General features: G+C 30.2%; 3 protein-coding genes across 3 annotated transcripts; 2 read left to right on the forward strand and 1 right to left on the reverse strand.

The window, feature by feature from the left end:
• Nucleotides 1-2,276: 2,276 nt before the first annotated feature.
• Nucleotides 2,277-5,960, reverse strand: LOC100804281 (uncharacterized). The gene is made up of 6 exons (XM_003549529.5): nt 5,428-5,960; nt 4,354-4,465; nt 4,048-4,219; nt 3,552-3,736; nt 3,070-3,229; nt 2,277-2,613 (listed from the first exon to the last, which is right to left on the reverse strand). Exons 1-5 carry the CDS (start codon nt 5,811-5,813, stop codon nt 3,095-3,097), a joined length of 990 nt encoding a protein of 329 aa, XP_003549577.1. The 5' UTR covers nt 5,814-5,960; the 3' UTR covers nt 2,277-2,613; nt 3,070-3,094.
• A 3,736-nt stretch (nt 5,961-9,696) lies between these two features.
• LOC100806945 (uncharacterized) lies at nt 9,697-13,165 on the forward strand. The gene is made up of 3 exons (NM_001252874.3): nt 9,697-10,020; nt 12,221-12,442; nt 12,559-13,165. Exons 1-3 carry the CDS (start codon nt 9,865-9,867, stop codon nt 12,778-12,780), a joined length of 600 nt encoding a protein of 199 aa, NP_001239803.1. The 5' UTR covers nt 9,697-9,864; the 3' UTR covers nt 12,781-13,165.
• Nucleotides 13,166-14,314: 1,149 nt separating this feature from the next.
• LOC100802701 (rho GDP-dissociation inhibitor 1) lies at nt 14,315-17,921 on the forward strand. Its single transcript, XM_003550427.5, has 5 exons — nt 14,315-15,526; nt 15,848-15,914; nt 16,356-16,574; nt 16,714-16,838; nt 17,580-17,921. The coding sequence occupies exons 1-5, from the start codon at nt 15,260-15,262 to the stop codon at nt 17,649-17,651; spliced, it is 750 nt and encodes a 249-aa protein (XP_003550475.1). The 5' UTR covers nt 14,315-15,259; the 3' UTR covers nt 17,652-17,921.
• Nucleotides 17,922-23,098: the final 5,177 nt, after the last annotated feature.

Genomic DNA, 23,098 nt, shown 5'->3' on the forward strand with positions numbered 1-23,098 from the left:
TTGACTGTAACTTTTTGACTGGACCATCAAGTCTATTATTTTGGGAATTTATTGAAATATACTGATAATATAAATAATTTTTATATTACCAATTAATTAGAGTTTGTTATATTATTATAAAATTCTTAATTTTATTGATAATTATTTAAGGTAACATATCTAAAATACTATTTATTTAGTCCAAACATGAAATTACAAACGCTTATATTCAGTCCATGTTGTCTAGTGTGCAGAAAGATAGTTATTTATAAGCATTTTGACGCTCAAAGTATGTTTTGTACTTATTGAAATTACTGGCTCAAAGAAGAAGGCTTATCGGTGGTGTTATATAATGGTCGAAGGATAGAGCATGTGAAGTTTAGTGAGAGTTTAATCCCTTGCGTGTTGGCCTGAATACATCAATGTGCAGCCGAGATGCATGATTCAAGTGCTGCTCCAAAACACTATTTATTTAGTTAATAATAGACATTTTTTTAAGAAAACAACGTATTCAAATCAAACTCTTCATTATTTTAAAGGATAAGTATAAACTAGAGGAGGATGCCTCGATTTAAATTAGAAAATAGTATTCAAAGTATCTATTGTTGTGCTTTGTGCTAGGGATCTCTTAATTAAATTATATTGTTTTAGGGTGATGTTTAAGAATAGGATTGATAATTTATACGGACAATTTATAAAATGAGTGAGTTTTTATTTTAGTTTTTGTAAAGCAAAAATTATTTACTTCTGGTCCTTTTAGATTTTGAAATCGCTATTTTTAGTTTTTGTAAACTGAACGATTTTTGGCTTTAATCCTCCTAAAATATTTTTATTTAAGTTTTATTTCTCGAAAATCTGAAATTACTATTTTTAGTTTCTATTATTTAATTTAAGGCAGATAAATAAAATCTATTTTGGGGAAGTAAAAAAAAAATAGACATGTGATGTGACGATATATATTCTTCTTCTCACGAATACCATCATCATATTAATGTGGTTTCAATATATGTTTCTAAACACCATAAATTTCAGCTGATTAAGGATAGTGAGTTGAATCTTACCTTGACATTGCAGAAGAGATCGAGGTTCCAATCCGAACATATTATGCCATTTTCCGTTTATTTAGCAGGTTTTCATTACGTTTCCAGCTGCCAACCCATACGAGAAAGATAGTTAGTTGGAATGTTTTACAAATATGCCATCCATGCATTCTAATCTATACGCCAATATTTTATTGTCTGATTGTTAATTTGAGATTTGTGACTTTTTTGGGTAAGAATGTAAACGATTCGATTCGAATGCGAAGCCTGCATTTTCATGTTGGTTCAAAATGGAATCTTCCAAAGGCTGGTCTTTCCTAATAGGGACTAGTAATGCCATCGTGATCAAAGCTATCACAATGGCTTATATATAAGCTTTACCTAATAGTTGAATAGTAGATTACCTGAAAAAAAAAAAGGGATAAATTAAGTAATCCATTCTATCCCAAATTCAGGTTTTGATCAATTTTTATGTAATACAATTTAAATCTTTTAATATGCAAGAAAAATTAATGACATTAATATATATATATTAGTAAAATTCATTATCATCTAAACCACTTAATAATTTCCCAAACAAAAAAATCCAAGTATTCTTTTTTGGTGTAATAAAAAAATATTGAAACTTCTTATTTGACACTCAATTAAATTTATCCATTTTAGGATAAAGTATGACATTTAATTACGACTTCATATCCAAATCAAAAATCAAATATTTAAATCTTAGTTAAGGACTTAGTGTAAATTACTTTTGTCAACAACTAGACTCCAAGCAATATTTCATCTTATTAGTTATTATTGGTTAGAATTTTCAACTAAAATTAGCACTGGTTCCAAACACACGTGAATAAAAATGATACGGGAGTTTGATACAATTTTGTTTGGGAGGAAGAAAGAATGGATGAACTAATAATGGAATTAAGAATAGCTTCGATACTTTAATTTTGAGGTAAAGAATTATTGATCTTTAAAATATGAAAAGCCACAACAAACCCACTGATACTCGTAATTTTGAATCTTTGAATCGAAATGATCCATTCTGTATCTACAGACCACAGCTGTTTCAAAAACATCACATGATAAACTCTAGTTATGCTAATCATTTCATTCTGTATAAACTAGCTCAATGGCATTCCAATTATGAAAATAGTAAACATAGAGACAAGTCGAAAAATATAAGTATACATTAGAAACTTCAGATTAGATGTAAGTCTGCACACGGCTCATGTATGTAAAGCCAAGAGATTTTTCACAAAATTTGGTAAAAACAAGGTGCATTTCAGAGTAGTTGGTGTATCTCAATGTACAAAAGTATCACTAATTCGATCAGCCAGTTGAGGTTAGACATTGAGAACTGATAAAATAAAATGCACGGGTAACCTAAAGGGCATATATTAAATACAATATACTTCTTGCCTAGCTCAAGGTATACATTGTCATTCTAAACAACCAACCTAATAACCGTCAGACAACATACAGTTTACATACGTCAGTGAACAAAGAGATAAATGAAGTGACAGGAATAAGTAAAAAGTTCCTATACGATCTAGCAACGAGCAGAAACATATAACCAGCGTTTTGTGCAGATCATACCCTGCATCATAATAAAAGAAAAATTGAACTATTTATCAGTCAATTTTCATGTGTAGACCATAACAGAACACTCGTTAAAAACTCACAATGACATAAAATAACTCATGAAGATTAGCATCAGAGTGGTAACAGAGAACACGGAGCTCAGGAAAGGAAATGAGGCGGGAAACATACACAGAGATATTGCACAAGTGGGGAAGACAATTTCAAACATACAAAATAAGTAGGGACATAAAGAGGATTTAGTGGTCAATCTAATATAGAAATGGTTGGACTCTTGAATAGTAAAAGAAACATGCAAGTTTCAATTATTCAGTATTGTATAAAGAAAAAACATATAATGGAAAGGGGCGATTTGTTTCTGCCATGACAAGCTTACTGAAGAAATGCTTTAGAAAAAAAAATCTCATGAGGACAATAGTAAACAGATAAAACTAAGATGAAAGAAAAAGTTAACCTTATATGGCAATAATTGATCAGCACTAACGGGTGTCAGACTGTTTAAATAGATGATGACGTGCTAACATCTCTGGTATTCCTAAAGCAGAAATGCTTTCACATCCAAGTAGCTCTTGAAGCTTTGCATCGCATAATATCACCATTGAATTTAAAGGATCCTACAAATAATATGCAGCAATTGTAGATCAAACAATTATGGACACCAATAACGCCAGGAAAAGAACTTCCTAAATGAGAAGAACAAATATTCCCTAATCTTTATCCATTATTCAAAAGAAAAAGACTTTTCTTTATTTTGATTTATTTTTGGCTTTCAATCATGATTTGATTTCAAGTTAATTGTTTGAACAACTGTTTAAACTTCACGAGAAAAAACCATGATCTTAATTCTTATGTAAGTGTTGGAATTGTCAAAACTGAAGGTTGGAGCATCTCTGAGTTTGTGGGCATGCAAAACGTAGTGGACATATGACTACACACCTCCAAATGGTGAAGCTTGATGTACTCCCAAACAAGTCTTATGGCTTCAGACTGTTGCATCTCTCTTCCCTCAGTGCCCAAAAATTTGGCAAGCGCTTCAGATATTGCCACGGTAGATGGAGCAGGTTCAGCACTTTCAGTCTTAATTTCAGTATCCACCTTCACTCGTTTAGCCTGTGACTCCTCTGGAGCAACAAAATTGAAAGCTATTTAGATTAAAGAACCAACAGTACAAAAGATGGTAACACAGCATCCTCATTAATGTGGGATTTGGATAAACTTCTCGATAAGAAGGTAAAATGAATTAAGTTTTTTTCACAAGTTAAAATCAACTTTTAGAGAATCTAAATGAGAGAAGTTTTATAGAAAGTTAAACTGCATAAGTTATTTTTAATTTATGGGAGAATCTTAATTTATTTTACCTTCTTATTTTCTTTTCCTATAAATACTTATCGAGAAGTTAATCCAAACAGAGCATTGGGTATTTACTACTTACTTGTAGGACCAAGTGGGATAATGTGTTTAGCTAGCAACTGATTCATCTTGAACATATCGGTGCAGTCTGTCTCAAATACCAAACGCAGGGCATCATCACAAATTATCTTTCTTTTGTTACCAGGATCTTGGAGGTTGTTTTTCTTTATGTATGCCCACAGCTGCCTCACAATCTGAATTGAGCATATTATAGTGTTCCAAAAGAATTTGTTTCTTAATCAGTGGTTTATTTCAGATAAATAAAAATTCATGTTTTTTACTATGAAATTAAGAGAGTATCTAAGTTAGTTAGGGAAAAGAAAACTACTTCAGTTCTTGGCATTGCCGGCTCACCAACAACCGCCTGAAGTTCAGGAGAAACACCACAAACTTTGTTTAGACCACCAGCACCACCTCTTCTTTTGCTTCCAGTTTGCACACTGGTAAATCATTTATAAAGAACACCAACACACCATCTCATATGTTAATTCCATCACGCCATTCTAATTACAATAGAGACAGATTGGAGAAAATCATGCATGTTCAAAGCTAATCAGAAGACGACATCAGGCACAGATATTGATCCTCAGCCTTCAAATTAACTTAATATGCAATACTGTAGCAAATATGCTAGAAGCCTAGAACCTATCGTGTGCATTACATTTACATCTCAAGGCAAAGGCTTAAAGAGTGAAGAAAGTCACAATATAACATGGGCTAGCAAAACGCTAATTATGTTCACGTACATATGAAAAATATATAAATATAAGCTGTGTTTGGACAGTATATTTAAAAAAACAATGCATTTTAAATTTTGAAAAACGACAAATAACATTAAGCAAACAAGATTGTCGCACGTCCTGGTCAATGGAATGGGAATAAATACACAATAGGGGCAGGAGAAGGCTAGCAAACAACAAAACTACAAGAGGACAATAGTTTTAAAGAAAGTGATATTTGGGGACCGGGGGTATTCTCTTCCAATAAATAAAACTATTATTAGTATAACGTAATAAAATCATCAAACGGAAAATGACATGACATGAACAAATTTACAACTATTTTTACAAAAAAAAAAAAAGTTAAAGCTATGAAATTTCAACGACAAAATAGAAAAAAAAAACTACGGTGTCCAATAATAATAACAACAACCAACCAACCCTTAGTTTCTAGAAATGGAACCGTATTCGAACTGCATACAATATAAGATCAACCCAAGATCGTAACGGTACTTTGGACGAAACCGAAAGCGGACAGCTCTAACCCAAAACTAAGTCGAAGCAAACAAAAAACCATCGGAGCTAAGATCTTAATTAATTAACGGGACAACGACAAACCCCATGAAGACTCACCCAGTTAAGAACTTGAATAGCAAAACAAAAGGGCATACGAAAAATCGCACCTTTCTTTGGGCACTTGAGGAGGGGCAACATTTTGAGGAGGAAAGGTCTCGACTTTACGCGGTGGAGGAGGGTGGGGGTGCTGCAGGAAGTTGATCTCGTCATGGAGGGCAAAATGGGGAGCAAAGTGGGTGGTTGGGAAGTGCAGTTGGGTGTGAGGGGCAAAATAGTCTTTGTGAAGTGGAGGAGGGTGAGGAGCAAATGTCTGTGGCTGTGACCGGAGAAGATGATCGATCTGGTCTCTGATGAAACTGGCCTTGTGAGAGAGGTCTAACCCTAGTTTGGCCTCCAGCTGCTGAACGACGCCGTTTACCGTAGTTATGGAGTTTGGGTCAGAGTGACGCAGTAGGGACTCCACCCCTTTCGCTATATCTTGGTCCGTCACCATTCTTCTTCTTCTTCCTTCACCACCTTCATATACCAACAGAAAAAACGGCTGCTTATACCTTCTCTCTTTCTTCTTCTGTTTCTCTGTCTGTCTCTCTCTCTTTATAACATCGAAATCACAAAAATGCCCTCTATTCCGATTTCGAAATGTAGGAAATGACAATGGTGTTGTGTGGTGAGGTTATCACGGTGTTTGGTTTCTCTTTTCATTTTTATTTTTTAAAAATTATTTTTATTTTTAAAAGATTAAAATTTTGAAAATATATTTAATTTAATGTCTTATTTTTTATTTTAAAGAAATAAAAACATTGTGTTTCTAAAAGAAAATATATTTTTAAATTTATTTAAAATTATATTCTTTGTAATTGTATTTTTATTTTATTCAAAATAAGTTTTTCGATTTTAATCGAAATTTTATTGTTTCTAGTTTTTGATTTGTTTGAAAAAATATTTTCACTAAAAATATTTTTAAAAATATAACAAAATGTATTTTCATCATCATTTTTTATTTTCAGTAAAAATAAAAACAGAAAACTATGAAACCAAACACCCATTAATGATAAAAGTGTAATTTCGTGGGATAAAAGGGAGTAGTGGTTGAGGGGTAGAAACGTAAAAAGGGGTAAAGGTTGCAGTGGGAAGGAAGGGGCTAGCTTCTTTTTGACGTTAAAGATGAATGAAATGTGGCAAGACATGGATAAAGTGGAAACCGTCTCCATCTCTTTAGACTTTGGCAACGAGGAATGAGGTAAAACGGAAGCAATGTGGAATTACAAAAATGCCATTTATCTTCCAAATCAATGAGTTTGAGTGGTTAGGGATTAGGGGAGTTTGGTCATCTAATTAAGATTGTCTAATTGGTGGGGGGCTTCATCTACTACTCAGCTAACACAGTCAACGTAGAGGAATGGAGAATTTCAGTCCTAGTCCTAGACAACAACCATGGTCCATGGCCCAGTTTAACCATGTTTTAAAATAGCCAAATATGGAAATCTACCCTCTTTGTTTCGTTTTTAGCATACGGGAAATCCTTAATAATTTGGATCCATGAATTTACTGCACTGTGTGACGGGTCTTTTTCACGCAAAGATCTCTAGATCGAGGCAAATTAGATGTTACATCCCCTAGCCCAACCTCAGTGTTTATTGGTTACACTGTGTTTGCTTTACTTCATTTACACTTTTCGAAGCAGGTTAAAACGTAAATTCTTGTCTCACTTTAAATTTATATATTCAAGTATCTGAACACTAATACAGACAGGTACTTAGTCGTGTACATGAATTTAGGATATTGATAATAACTGATGTCTTTAGTTTCGTTCACGAGGTAAAAATCATGACCACCAAATATTAATAAGCTTTAATATAATTTCATGATTTACATGTTTTAGTTAGTTTAAAAATAATTTTTTAGTTTTTATAATTTATATTTTAATTTTTTTAGTTTTTATAATTTAAAAGTAGTTTTTTTAGTTTTTATAATTTATATTTTAATTTTTTTTAATCCCTATAGTTTGAAAGTAATTTTTTTAGTTCATATAATTTATATTTTAATTATCTTTTAATCTTTGCTACAAATATAATATATATATTATTAACTATAAATTAGTTATATAAATTATCAATTATTTTTTTATTATAAATTATCTTACAATAAAATAGTTATAAATTACTTGTTAATATCTTTGTAATTAATTATAATTGATAATATTACTCATATTTTGATGGTAAGGATTAAAAGAAAATTAAAATATAAAATATATGATTAAATAATCACTTTCAAATTATAAGAACTAAAAAAATATATAAATTACGAAGACTAAAAATATCACTTGTAAAACAGAAAAACTAAAAGAGAATTAAAATGTAAATTATAAAAACAAAAAAATCGCTTTCAAACTATAAAGATTAAAAAATATAAATTATGAAATTATAAGGAACAAATTAAACCTATTAATAATAATTTTTTAAAACTCTTCAACTTTTAGAGTAGTAATTAGTAAGGTTAACATTGATTTTCTTAGGAGAATATTCCTCGATCAAAAATAAAATATTGATAGTAAAAATATTGAAATTTGAGTGATTTTTAACATACTAATGAAATAGAATCAAATTCATAATCACATATTTAAAGAATAAAATAAAATGATTTGCTAATCATATCATGATATTTGTTAATATGAATGATTTTTTAGTTGGATTGAACAAATAAGTTAGTTAAATTATACACAAAAGAAAACTGAGTATATTAAGAAAAAACGAGGCTATAAATTTCTTAAGTACATGCAAATCTACGTAAAAACTAAAAATAGTCATCACAAAATCTCATATAGATCTATAGATCTAATATATTTAACTGTATACAAATAGTAGGTAGTAGGAAAGATACCTGTGCTGATGTTTCTAAACATATGTTAAAGTGCACCTGGTATTTTTGTCTTCAAGTAGAGTCGTAGAGATATTAAAATGCAAGAGAATTCTAAGCTAGTTGTTCTAAAACAGATCATATAGGATGACAATGGAGAGAGATAAAAAAGCTAGCAATCTTTCCACACCCGGTTATACTTACAGGGTATCAATTAAACAAATATCCACAATTATATACAAATATTTATGTGTTTCTGTAAATATTTGTTAAGATATAAATATAATTTAAAAACACTAAAAAAATTCATTTTATACATACATTTATATTAAAAAATAACTTTATAAAATATATTCATAGTAAAAATAAATAATTTTGAAATATAGATTTATACTAAAAATAAATTCAAGCAATTTACTTTATATATAATTAAAAGTATTTAAATAATTATATGCTAGTGTACTTTGTTACAAGTATCTTACTACTTGCGCACCACCCTATTAATAAACGTGTGTCTGTCTTATATTCTTAGCAAAACCTGCAGCTAATTAAATATTTTTTCTTTTAATTTTTTAAACAATATATCAAAGAGGTTAGTAATATCCTAATTATTTTTTGACCAAAATATCCTTAATTATTTTACAACAAATGTTATGAATTACTAGTAAGAAGATAAATTTATTCTCTCTCTTGTGAAAATGAAGAAGAAGACTAACATATGTTAAATAATTAAGTGAAGAGATGAGTTTAAATACTTTCAAGGGTAATTTTGAACAAAAATATAAATTGCTAAAAAATTTAATGTTATTGATTAAATTAACCAATCTCTTAAACAAATTCTTAAAAAATAAGAACGAGTTAAAATATGAATCATGTTAATTAGTATTTTTAGAACATTGATTAAAAAATTAAAAAAGCAATTGAATTATTTATTATGAAAATTACATGAGAACATAAAAAAAATCATAAATAATATAATTTTGTGCTTCTTAATATTTATTTTCTCTTTTTAGTTTCTTAATCATGAACCTTTATCATTATATTTAATGACAGAAGATTATGTATACTCCTTTACTCATCTCTAATTATAAGAAATAATTGATTAATTTAGTTATTAACACTAAATTTATCTTTCCACAAAAATATTAAATTTATTTATAATTATAATATTTTTTAAAATTTATCCTTAGTTTTATTAAAAATCTATTCATATTCTCTCTAATATGGAAAGAGACAATTTATGATATTTTAGTCAAACAATAGTTAATACATAAAGAGAGATAAAGTAAAATTTTATGATATAAGAAAAAAATTATTGCCTATATTTTATATATTTCATAAATAAGAACAAAGTAATAGTGAACATATATATATATATATATATATATAAATTGTTGATTATATTTCATATATTTCTTTTAACCATTAGATTTAAGAATAAAAGAATTACTTGTGTAGGTGGATCTTTTTCTTGTATATAAAATATATAGGATTCGTGATTGAATTAAGGCAACCGAATACAAACACACAAAAAAAAAAAAACAAAGAAATTAGGCAACCGAATCAAAATTAATTTAGGGCATAAAGGGATGATGACGATTTCAGCTAAAAAGATAATATGATAATTGGAGTTAATAAAACACAAGTGAAGTGACATAGAGAGGAGAGAAGAGAAGGAAGAGGAGAGCATGGCAGAGATTCAGATTCTAAACCTCGGAGGCCCGCCAAGCTTAAGTACGAGGAAACTGCCATGCCATTCGCATTCCCAAAACTGGACTTGTTTGCAGCACAAGCTCAAGTGCAACGGCAGATTCCTTTGCCTTTTCTCCAACAACAGAAAGGAGGTATCTACTGTTTGGTTTTCCTTCTCCTTGCATTTGGGAATGGGCTCTATGCTAAACTTTCCACAACACTTGCTCTTGCTCAATTCTCTTTACTGCACTTTTTAGCATTTCGTGGCACTATTTGTCCAATCATGGTTTTTACATTCCTTCTCTAACTTTTTTTATAATGGCTTATCAATTGGAGAGGAAAGCAAACATGGATAACCATGCATTTCCTCTTGTTTGGTTGAAGAGAAATTGAAAGAAAAGGGAGACAAAATTTGTCTTCTAGAAACAAATTTATTTTTTCCCTTTCATTCTCTTATCAATTCAATTTTTTTTATCTCCTTTCTCGTTTTCTCTCCCACCGTACCAAACACAGCATCAGTCTCACCTCCAATAGTTCTCACACTAGTAGTTTCTCAGTTGTAGATGTCTTGTCTTGTATTGCTTAGATATAAGTCACGCTATACCTTAGTTTTCCAAAGCCTTCCACAATATTCTCTCTAGTCTTGGCACTCGATCATATGCTTTTTCCAAGCCAATAAACTTCATATATAAGTTTGTTTTTATGTTTAAGCACCTTTCCATCAACTTCCGTAGAAGATAAGTAGCTTTTGTTGTAGAACTTCCTAGCATAAATCCAAATTACATATAGGAACCAAAGTGTTCCTTCTCTACTGATCTGATATCACATTTCTTAGTGAGCTAAAATGATACATTGTTCTCCGACACATTTCCAAACTAAAATAGGAATACTTTTAGGACCAATAACTTACCATTATCCATCATTGCAAGGACTTCTTTTGCTTCCCAAACAGTCAAACTAAAATCCTTGCCCATCATTGGAAAATCTAAGAATTTAGACTTAGGGCTTAACTCAACCTCAAAAATGGGCTTGTAAAGTGAGGATTGTCCAAGCTTTATAAGCTCAATTTTAGTCATCTCAAGTTGATATGGGCCTAAACACCACCCTTGAGGCTGGCAATTAAGGCAATCACAATTAAGACGACTTTCCAACACATCCTCTCGCGCCTAGGGCTATCATCTGGAGAGTGGCAAATGCAGGTGGCCCAATAATGGATCTAGAATAGGGTTTGATACCATCCTATAATTTGGACTCAGTGTCTAACTCAACCCTAAAAACTAGCTTGTAAAATGAGGATTGCTCAAGCTTTATAAGCTCTATTTAAATCATATCTATAGTTGATGTGGGACTAAACACTACCCTTGAGGCTACGATTAAGGGAAGCCCAAAGAAGCCGCAATTAAGGCAACTTTGAGATAGAAAACTTATAAAAATAGGTCTCTCAGCTCTCTTTGATATCTTGTGGGGGAGTGTTGAAAGTCAGGACTCAAGACAGAATATTCTACATTTATTTTATAGCAGTTTGTTGGCAAGAAATCTCTGATCTAGAGGAAACAATATATCCTTTAATTATTTGTATTTAATGTAACAAGCCTATATAAACCAATCTATGTGGTGTCTTCAATCACCTGATGACTCCTAATTGTGATAGATGCTTCTTCAAACTGTGCCCATGTGGATGTTGGATCTTCATCCACTGTCTCAGCCTCTCTCTTGTCATATTCAGCAGTGGAATCATTGCTCTCTCCATGAGAGAGCTTTGATACCATATCATATTTTGGATGGGAATGCAAAGTTGGTGAGGTCAAAGATCATAAGTCTAAAAGAATAACAGAGGAGTTCCATAGAAGTAACTTTTTGTATTGAATGAATAAAAAATGGTGATATAAGAAGGACTTACAAGTATTTATAAGAATGCAATGGAAGCTAAACTAAACTATAACAGAATGATGCAGGCAGTTACAACTAATTGACTGATCTCCTAACTGAATGATTTGAGCATATGCAAGTTAATTTCTATTACTTGTCACATGACTATTAGATGTCAAGGCGATCCCATAATGTAATGCTGTGTTTCAATTCCTTTTCCTTTAGGTAATGTTTAGAAGATGCCTTACACAACATGATGAAGCCGGCAGAATATTTATACTAAATAACAAACCAAACTATCAGTTGATATTGATATAATTATAAAATTTTGGCCTCATGATTGGTTATCCATGGAAATAGTTTATCACTAAAATAAGTCAAATCTATTTTGAATCTTGAGATGATGGACTTTGTATAGTCCTTGATGCCTCACAAAGCTGGTGTGAAGGGCACTAAAAAACTGAAACTGAATTTGAATTGCAGGAACAAGCTAGAAAAGCATTAGAAGGTGCACTAAGTGGGAAGAAAAATGAATTTGACAAGTGGAACAAGGAAATTAAAAGAAAAGAAGAGCTGGGAGGTGGAGGTGACACTGGTGGAGGTGGTTGGTTTGGGTGGGGTAAACGGTTTGGCTGGTCTAATGATGATAATTTTTGGCAAGAAGCAAAACAAGCTATTCTTACTATACTTGGTCTTGTTCTAGTAGTAAGAAGTTTCCTCATTCCTCTTTCAACTCTCTTAGTAATAGTCATGAATTCATAATTCATAATAAGTACTATGTGATAAGTATGATATTTTTCCTTTCCTCTCTGTATTTTCAGTATCTCCTAGTTGCAAAAGGCGATGTGCTCCTTGCTGTCATCTTCAATCCATTGCTATATGCACTTCGGGGGGTGAGAAATGGATTTGGTTTCATTTCATCAAAAGTCTTGAAAAATACTTCTACCAGCAATCAGCCAGATTTTGGTGGACTTTCACAGAAGAAAGCTTATCAGCATACTTCTGCCATGGAGAATGTTGTAAGAAAATGGGGTAGTGACTAGTGAGTAAATCTTCCTGTAAAGGTTTGGCATTACCCCTATGATGCAGACTGCTATTTATATTATCCCTCTTAATTTGTTCAATATCACCTTTGCTCCAAGCAAATATTTGTGCAGGGGATTTTTGTTGTAACTCAAAGTTTGTTTATTTCCTTGACATCTGAACAATGGTTAATTTTTGTTTCCTCTTTTGTTCTCCTGAGAAGTTAGTTAAGACTACAAAATGATCCTTTACAAGCCTGCAATTGATAAGGAAAATTTGTTTGTGAAACTGGGTTTTAACTTTCAACTGTGGTTCTCTAATACTTATTTTGTATATTGTATTAGCTAACCATAGGTCTGCTCTCGTTGATGCTAGGCTGTTTGTAAATCAGTACCACTTGTACTGCTTTCATTAATATATATAATATATCTACTTTTGCCGTTCAAAAAAATAAACTTTCGACTGTGGTTACTTCTAAATTTTATTATCAACTGCCTCTTGATTGGTTTCGTGTTTCGGTTTTGTCATATTTTATAAAAATATGCCATGAAAGTACAAGATCAAGTACGAAAACAAATATTCTCGTTGGCTTGAATACTAGTTTAGTGTACAAACAGCTGAAAAATGCCCCCCAAAAGATGCCTGGTGCATTTTCAGTTCTCTGTAAACCTGCAAAGTCTTATTATTATTATTATTATTGTTCTTGATTGTTTGGAATACAATCCTTACGTGGTATGGCCTGTCATTGAATTATTTGCTCATTTCATTTTCATCTGAGCTTGTCTCATAATTTAAACACCAGATTAGCAAATAGAATATTTTTTTTAGTAGAGTTGTTATTTTTTTGGTTAGATATTTCTATTAAGACACATTGACCCCAAAAATGCTCTATCAATTAATGAAATAAACATGAAAGCAATTTGTTTACGGTTGCATTAAATACTCCAATACCAAAATACTTAATCAACAGCCGAGATTTTATTTGATTTTATCATAATTGTCACGCTAGGTAGCTGAACGTCAACAAGCTCCCGAACAGTAAGATGATGCTCATTAGGGTGAGATGTTCTATTTATCAGAAAAGTGAGAAGAGAGGCAAGTAATACTTAATTGATGTTGCCACAAATCATGAAACTCAAAGAAAAATAGAGGATTACCAACAAAGTAACTCATTGTGTCTGATTAAAATTTGATAAAAGATATATTGACAGTAGGTAAATGCTCTGTATATAGAACTTATTTCTAACAAGCTAATATTACTCTTAACATTACTTTCTAACTAATCAGAATAAATTATAAGTTTCAGTGTATATCGATGTGCGTCCCAAAAGGTTAGACACACGATACCTGGAGGCAAGAATATGTACTTCAATAACGTAGTTCAATAATTTCTAGGACAGTTAAATAAATCTGTTCAAAAATAATTATTGATTTTTGTATTCCTTGAAATAGTTGGCAATAGATTGTTTAATTTTTGTTTAAGCAAAATGTGAGACCGCAACCAATCATAAATGATGAGAATATCTTGCATTTAAAATGTTTTTGTTCCACCCGAATATAATGACGTTATGTGTTATATTTCAAATTATTCTTATGGACCTAAAATCTACGTGATCATTTTTTCGTTGGAAGAAAACTTCATCGTGAAGATGAAAAAACTAGTGAGGCAATATGCACTAAATGATATATTTGGTGGGGAAATACAGACTCTTTTTTTTTTTTTTTTACATTCTAAGATCCATCAATATTTAAAAGTCACGTTAAATATTTATTTTTTATTTTATTCACAAAAATTTAAAGTCGAAACTTTATTTAAACGAAACCAATAAACTTCTTAATTAGTTTTTTTTTCTTTCGATACTCTCTTGATTAGTTCTTACACCATGGTAAGCGTGGAATGTATATATAATATTGAAATTTTGTTTAGGTCACCAGCTTATGGATGGTTTATTGTCAGCTTTTAACATTTTTCTTGATAGTAACGGTATTACCCATAAAAAAGACTGAAGGAGTCAAACTCCATGTTTAGTTCACCACCCAACTCAAACCTCGATCAATCTTATAAATTGTTTTAGTTAGGTCAAGACTATCAATTCGTTATTTTCGTTTGTTTTATATGTATAATCTTTCTATATATATATCTTGGGTTTAAATGTTACTATATTTTAAAATATAAATTTGCAGTTAGTGCTACAAGAGTGAGCTTCACGATGACGAGGAGTCTCTCCCATATTTGTCGTTGAATATTTGTGAATTGCGGATCACCACACGACCATTTCCTTCCCTCTTTGTTGCCTTCTTGACATCTTTTGTTGCTGCAACACTCATTTTTTTTCAATTAACCTTTTCTTCCTCAACGAAGTTCAATTCTTCTTTCTTTTGCACGTAAGTTGGACAATTCAATTCAATTATCTTCGTAGCGGGTTTTCTTGTGTTTCAAACTGGCTAGGTGGTGGTTCTTGTAAAAAGCTAGCTTCCATCTGGGTTTTGGCACCGTTGATGTCTTTGGCCATTGGGGTGGTCTCCAATTGCAAAAGCAATATGGGTTTTGATGACAACAAAGGCAAAGAGGTTCCTGAAATGCAGCACTCGGGAAAAACGGTTCATGTTCATGAAGATGAAAGTGGCGATGAACGAGGCACGAGTCTCAGTAGACACATGAGTGAAGGCTCCATTGCTGCCACCGAGGATGAAGATGAGGACGTTGAGAGGAGGATTGACTTGGGTCCCCAGTGCACCTTGAAAGAACAGCTTGAAAAGGATAAGGTTTCATCTTTTATTCTCAAAGATCTATATATATATATATATATATATATATATATATATATATATATATATATATATTATGCTTTGTTCTCCAGATAAAACTTAGATGCAATTCTATAGATATTTTTCCATCAAAATTTCAGTTTTATGTTGATAATTTGATTAATAAAGATTTGCATTAAAAGTCAACATACGTTAACTCTAATTCTAGTTTGAAAAACAATGTCAAAAGAACCTAATTAAGGAACTGTTCTTAAGTTTTTTCCTTATTCTTCTGTGTATCATTTATGCCTGTGTTGTGTTTTCTGCTTGAGTTCTTAGGATGATGAGAGCTTGAGGAGGTGGAAGGAACAGCTTCTTGGCAGTGTTGACATGACTTCTGTTGGTGGTAATTGTACTTGTTCAATTGCTATCCTTTAAAGTTAAATTGGTGATTCGGTTTCTTCTGATTTCTGTTTGTCCAGATCATCTTGATCTCAAACAGGAGTCTAGTCGTAAGCTTTTTAACAGTCAAATATGATGTAAAACAGAATGTTGTTCAATTATACTGTGAATTGATAATAGATTTAAGAAAAAATCTGTAACATCTTTTGAGACATGAATAAAAAAAATCGAAACATTTCTTTATAGTTTTCTGCCCCTAATATTGCTGCTGGCTTATCCTATTGATTATACTAGTGTTTTGATGGTTTACTGCATGTTAAGTGATGATTTTTTTTAATTTGTGGTTGCATGTTTTGTTGCTTCCCCTAATGACAGTAATTTTGCCATAGAATTGTATTTATCAGTTCTCGACTTAACTTTTGACATGTTTTTGTGAATACTTAAGAATCTCTGGAGCCAGAAGTGAAGATACTGAGCCTTGCAATCAAGGCGGCCGGTAGAGAAGACATTGTTCTTCCAATACCAGAGTCAGGAAATCCCAGTGGCTTATGGTTTACTTTGAAAGAAGGTAGCCGTTACAGTCTCATGTTCACTTTCCAGGTCAGCCATAATATCGTTTCAGGTCTCAAATACACCAACACTGTATGGAAAACTGGTCTCAAGGGTAAGTAGTTTTTAAAGTAAAAAAATAAAATAAAATTATATAAGTAAATCTAGCTCCTAAACATTAGAAATTATATAAGTTTATTCATTTATTAATCTTTAAGTTGACTTATATATCTCATTATGGGGCCTTGTTACAGTTGACAGCACTAAAGAGATGATTGGAACATTCAGCCCTCAAGCAGAGCCTTACACGCATGAGATGCCCGAAGAGACAACACCATCTGGGTTATTAGCTAGAGGGCAATATTCGGCTAGATCAAAGGTACGTAGTAGTTACTAATATTTAATGCATGCTTCCTTAATGAACAGCTTGTTAATATTCCTACATACGGTTTGATTAAGAGGTTTTAAAATTGCTAGTATTAAACCTGCAATGGTCACGAGATCCAGCACTGGTGCATTAAATAAGAAAAAAACTTGGCCTATCCTGTCTATATGTCCAACTGTCCGTATTGATGTTGTGGCTTGTTTTGGAAAGGAAGTGAGCACAAGTTAATGTCTCTTTGGCATCAATCATCCCACCAATAAATGTTCTAATAAATTTGTTGCCAGACTTCATGTGTATACATTTAACCACTTACTATTAGAAATTCAAATTCACGGGAGTACATTTCAAATTTTAGTCCTCAAAATTACTATGAATTGAGACATTTTAACTTCTGATATTTAATTTAAAAACTTCCTGTTAATTCTTAAATTTACAAAACATCATTGACTTTAGTTTTTAATTAGTACAAAAACAACAATGAAAAAATAAAGTAGAAAAATATTAAAATGGGAAGTTTTGTGTGTGTGTGTGTGAAGTTAGGAACTAATTAAGAACTTTTTAAAAAAATCTTAGATACTAAAATGTTGACATATACAATATTCTCAACTCAAGGACTAACAATGTAGAAGTTTAATCCTCTTTGTATCCTCACAAGTCATCTTTAGTTACAGTTTTTTTTTTTTTTTTTGGATTAATGCATTACTTGACCTCCTATTTTTGTGTCACGTTTTTCAGTTTGTTGACGATGACAACAAGTTGTATTTGGAGATCAACTACACTTTTGATATTCGGAAGGAATGGCATTAGGAATGGCTCCGTAGTCATTGTTATTTGAGCTGAAATCGCCTTCAGTGTTTACTTGTTTCTTTCTTCATTGTTTATTTATCTCTAATCCTGTCTGAAACCAGTAATCTTAGCAATAAGAAAGGGATTTTTTTTGGAGGAAGAAATTGATATTCATTTATTGGCGGATAATTTTGTCAACAACATCTAGTATGCCTCTTTCTTTGGGTGCTCTGTTTAATTTTAAGTCTCGCTCTTTGTAACTACTAAGCTAATAAGGAGCATTTTTCTGAATTTGTTTGTGCCACTATATCTTATTATTATGTTCTTTCAGGGTTTTTTTTTTAGAAACATTAGGAAGACTGTGATGACTGGAATTTAAGCAAGCTTGAGGTGTTGCTCTCACTTGTGCTTGTTAGCTGCTTCTCAGAAAGATTGGAACTTGAAAATATAACCTTGAGCTTGTATTAAATCAAAACCATACCTCAAAGATCAATAGCCAAGTACACCATTGCTAAAAGGTGAAAAGGATTCCAGTGACTGAAAATGAACATGAAGACATTCAAATCATTGACTTGCTTTGCTTTATTGTGTCCATTCAAATAAATAAATTTGCAAAAATAGATAAATAAATAAATTTACGTTCCCTTCCTCCGTCCATTTAAAATAGTGAAAGGAAAGTAAAAAATAGAATTCACCGAAGAGTAGAATAAATGAAGAAAAATAAATAATTGAAAAGTAAAAGTTAATAGCGGACTAAAATGAGCACATTTACACTTTGCATCAAATATATTATGAACATGACTTCATTAGTAGGACATATTGGAAATAATTGTGTACGGGTAACATCCAATACATCATATAATTAATTCTAATAATAAAGTGTTATTATTTTTTTTTATTTTTTATACTATTTGATAAAAATAATTGATTTGATAATTAAAATTAAAAATTTGTTATCATAATAGAGATTAGGAAAATGAGAATAAGTCTTTTATAATTTTAATCCAAATTATTCTTGATCTTAAAATTATTGTGAACAAGACATCAATCATTCATATAGATCAATATATATGTAATGATTTTTATTGGATAAAGATTAATAAATTTTATTTATTAAATTTCATATATAAATGATGTATATGTGGATGTCACTCAATTGAGAATTCATAATAATTAATATTACTTTGATATGTCAATAGGAAGTTCTCAAGAAAAAATATAATAGTTTTCTTTGATCTAAGATTATTATAATAACTAACAAGTTATTTCTTATATTGTAATTTTGGACACCTAATGTCTTTGGGTTTGAACTCTATAGTAGAATTAAGACTTTGGCAAGATAATTGAATGAAAGAAAAAAAGTTTTTAAAGTCATTTATTGATTAAATGTAATGTGATAACTTATTAAAGTTTGATGAATAATTATTACGACTTTAGTATTGAACTTAAAGGATCACACATAAACGAGTGTTTCAATCTTTAAAAAAAGAGTAAATAATTTATTTGATAATTAAATTAGAGAATTTAATTTAATCAAATAAATATTTTAGGTGAATATTGTTATATTCTTTGTTAGCACCAAGAATATAATTAATATAAACAAAGAGTATTATGTTATAAATGTGAAAGTTGCCATAAAATAAGAATAAAAATTTATTGCTACATATGAGGATCAAACCATATGATTACTTATTGAGATTAATTATGTAATTATTTGAGAATTATCTTTGGACTTATATTAGAAAGCTTATTAAGATAAAAATATATAAGATAATTTTTATTTTCAAATATAAAATAAAAATATATGAAATTATTTTAACTAAAGTCTCTTCTTTTTAAAAAGTTCAATATCTAGCCATATCTAAGATTGCACATCATCACAGGATTCTTCAACAGGTGTTTTTAATGGAAAAAATAATTTATAATATTTTTGTAAAAAAATTATAAATTTTTACAAAATATATAATGTTATGGCAAAAAAATCTAAATATCTATATTCTTATAAATTATAATTATTTTCTACACATTTTTTTTTATTTTAAAGATGTATGCTTTTTTTATAGTTAATACTACCAAAAACTAAATAAAGTGATAAATTAACATCAAATTATTCTCTCTTTTATCTCATAATTTTTTACATATATTTAAAAAAGAATTGTTTTATGGGGATAATACTATTTTTTGTTGGGGGCAAAAATAAAAATTGTTAGATATATTCATGTAAAAAAAAATTGGGGGGCAATTGTCCCTATACTTATCAATGGGGATCTTTTGATCCTATTACATTATTAATTATATCAATCATTTATCTATTGCTTCTAATTTTTTTTAGGTGTCTACATCCTTTGCATGTCTATGGTCCTTTTTCAACTTTTTAAATGATATACATTATGATAATTTATACAAGTATTATTACCCTTTTTTCAAATAAGATAAATAATGATATATAGCAAGTCATGTTATCATATTTGTGGTGTCACACAAGGATTGATTTTAGCTCCATAACTAATTTAAGTAATTTTTTATTAGATAAAAATAAATTATAATAATTTTTACTACTAATATGTTTTTAAAATAAAAACATCTAAATTCACATAACTTCAAAATTACTTTTAACTAAAATGAATTTAATTGAAAATAATTTTGTAAACTCTTACTCAAACAGTATATTCTTATGGTCAATACATTACACATACTTCACAGTTCATAGAACTTCAATCAATGGATAAAATTACTGCACTCTTAACAAAAAATGAAAAAGAAGAAGAAATTGGGCCATTAATATATCCCCTTGTGAGAATGTAGAGTATTCATGCATCTGCGTGTTCAATTTTTGGCTTGAAACTTCTTCAGTGGGTGATCGAGTCACACATTTCCACTAAATTTTATCCATTCTCTTTAAATTCACTGTGGTGGTTAACTTGCAAAACATGCAGACGTTAACGGATTAAACAGTCACTATCCTTGCTTCAAATTTTGGAAGAGACAGAAACATGAGGAAGAACATCCACTGCGAGTTTGATCAAGGTTTCCTCTGCAGAAGAGTCAAATGAATATTCTCTGCAGATTGATGAGTAGAATGAGTCTTCACTTTCACTGCTATTATAATAATAGCAATAATAAGGCTCTTTCTCCTCTGGGGAGCGAGGCTCATCAGGTGAGTAAAATATGACATTATGAGGGAGTTTAAAGCTCACTTTTTTCTGTGATTTCTCACTTATGCTTCTACCAATTGATGTGGAACTTAACATTTCTTCATTACGGTTCATGGGTCTGTCCAGGCATAAACTGTCTTTAGCTTCAGCTATCAATGATCTAGGAACTTGACTCACACAAGGGTGCACCTTTTTCTTAGACTTAGATGAACATGAAGAAGAGAATTCTCCTGATCTTATATTAATGTAGTCTGGCTTCAAACCAGGAGAAGCTAATATCCAATCTTCTAGAGTCAGATTTGGAACCACCTTCTTCTCTTCTGTCTCCATCTCCTTCTTTCTTTTCGATATCTTGCAATACATTCCTTGCTTCTCTTTCTTCAAATTGTTGCCATCTGATATATGGTAACACAGCAGAACGCAGAGTCTACTACCCATTGTTGTGATATAAGAAAAGAAATCAAAAGAATGAATATGAAAGAGAAGGCATGGATGGGGAAGAACAAAATGTGATTAGTGAACTGATTCAGTATATCTTTGAGAGTTTATAAAGGGATAATGAGACGGAGAGGCCTAAAGCAATAAGAAATGGATCTTCACGATCATAATTGCTTCCTGGTTATTATCAGCGTTGTATTTTTCAAAGTACTTCATAGGTTGGGTTATTGGACAATTACTTGATTCTTGGAATTTTACTTCATTTTTTTTATGGTTTTAAATTTTATTTTGGAGCTTAGTACTTAGTTTAACCATATGAGGACAGCAGAAACGTTAGTTTCTATTATTTATCTCCAGGATTACAAGAAGACAGTTTCTAGTTTGATCCCCCACCTAATAATTTCGATGGATTCTAATTTTGACAAAATTTGATGGTAAAAATGATGGTGCCAAACACAAAAAGGACAATTACCAACAAGAAATGGGTGATTCATTTTTGTTGTTATTCTGTGGCTTTGCTGGATAACCTAGATTTTAATCCCTCTCTTATGGGCATATTAATTCAATTATAATGACATATTGCTGATAAAAAAAATAATTTATAGTCATATTGTACATTGCAACGTGCAAACATTATGCGTTCACCTTGTTCTGTAACAAATCACTAAACTTTTTTGCTCGAGTGAAGGAAATTTCTTTCCGTAACTTGAGTGTTTTACTTTTCAAATTATGTAGAATAGTGATTTAAATTATTATCAATGTATAAATATTTCTATTTGAATTATAGTCTTTGACAATTTAAGTTTACATGGTTCATAAAAAATAAAAGAGACAAATTAGTTTACTTGATTTCTGAAATATGTATTATAATGAATATTAAATAAAAACTATGTTAACGAATTCTTATATCTGATGGAGATAAATTATGAATCATTATTATTAATACTTTGTATCACCACATATAGTGTATATATATATATATATATATATATATATATATATATATATCATAAAATGAAAATTTTATATAAGGACATATTAATATTTAAAAATCTATTTGATTTAAAAATCCTTTGTTATTAGAAAAATCCAGTTTCAGTCCCGCGAGAAACTTCTAAGGACAGCCTTTTTTAATAATAAAAGAAGAGTGCTAAGATAACACTTTCCTTGACAAAAAAAAAAAAATCTTTTTTTTTTAAGAGAAAAGAAAAGTTATCTCACATACTTCTTTAAACACATTTTTAATTAGTTTAATTTTATTAAAAATTATAAAATTAAAAAAGAAAATCATTGAATTATTAAAATTTATATAGAACCTACAAATTTTTTCTTTTTCAATAAACTTTAACTAATAAAAAGTGTTCGGCCTTACAGTTAAAAAACAAAAGTATGTTCTTAATATTTCTCGTGATAAAATGTCATGCAATTAATATATAACAAGTAAACAACCCACATGTTTCCTTTGTTATTATTTTGCTTAGTCAATAAAAATTCTTGCCTTTCAAACAAAAATTATTTTGTATTGTATATAATTGGATCACCTCGTAAAGAATCAATTTGATAGTTGAAATTCTTGTCAAGTCAAGAATTTAGGGCGAAATTGTTGTTTATTTAAAAAAAAAAGAAAATTGTTATTCTTCGGCATTAAACTTTATCAAATATCACATTTTGAGATTCCACTCATCCTTTCAGTCAATTAAATTCTCAAAGTTAATTATGTTATAAAATAATTAATATTATTATATATAATATTAAATTTTTTAATATATATTTAATACACATAAATTTACATAATAAATTTTATGATAATTAATTTTAATTTAATAATTAATTTATTTATATATATAAATTTTTATTACACTTTAGTTTTTATTT

Source organism: Glycine max, chromosome 17 (genome assembly GCF_000004515.6).
Source record: "Glycine max cultivar Williams 82 chromosome 17, Glycine_max_v4.0, whole genome shotgun sequence".
NCBI classification, from domain to species: domain Eukaryota; kingdom Viridiplantae; phylum Streptophyta; class Magnoliopsida; order Fabales; family Fabaceae; genus Glycine; species Glycine max.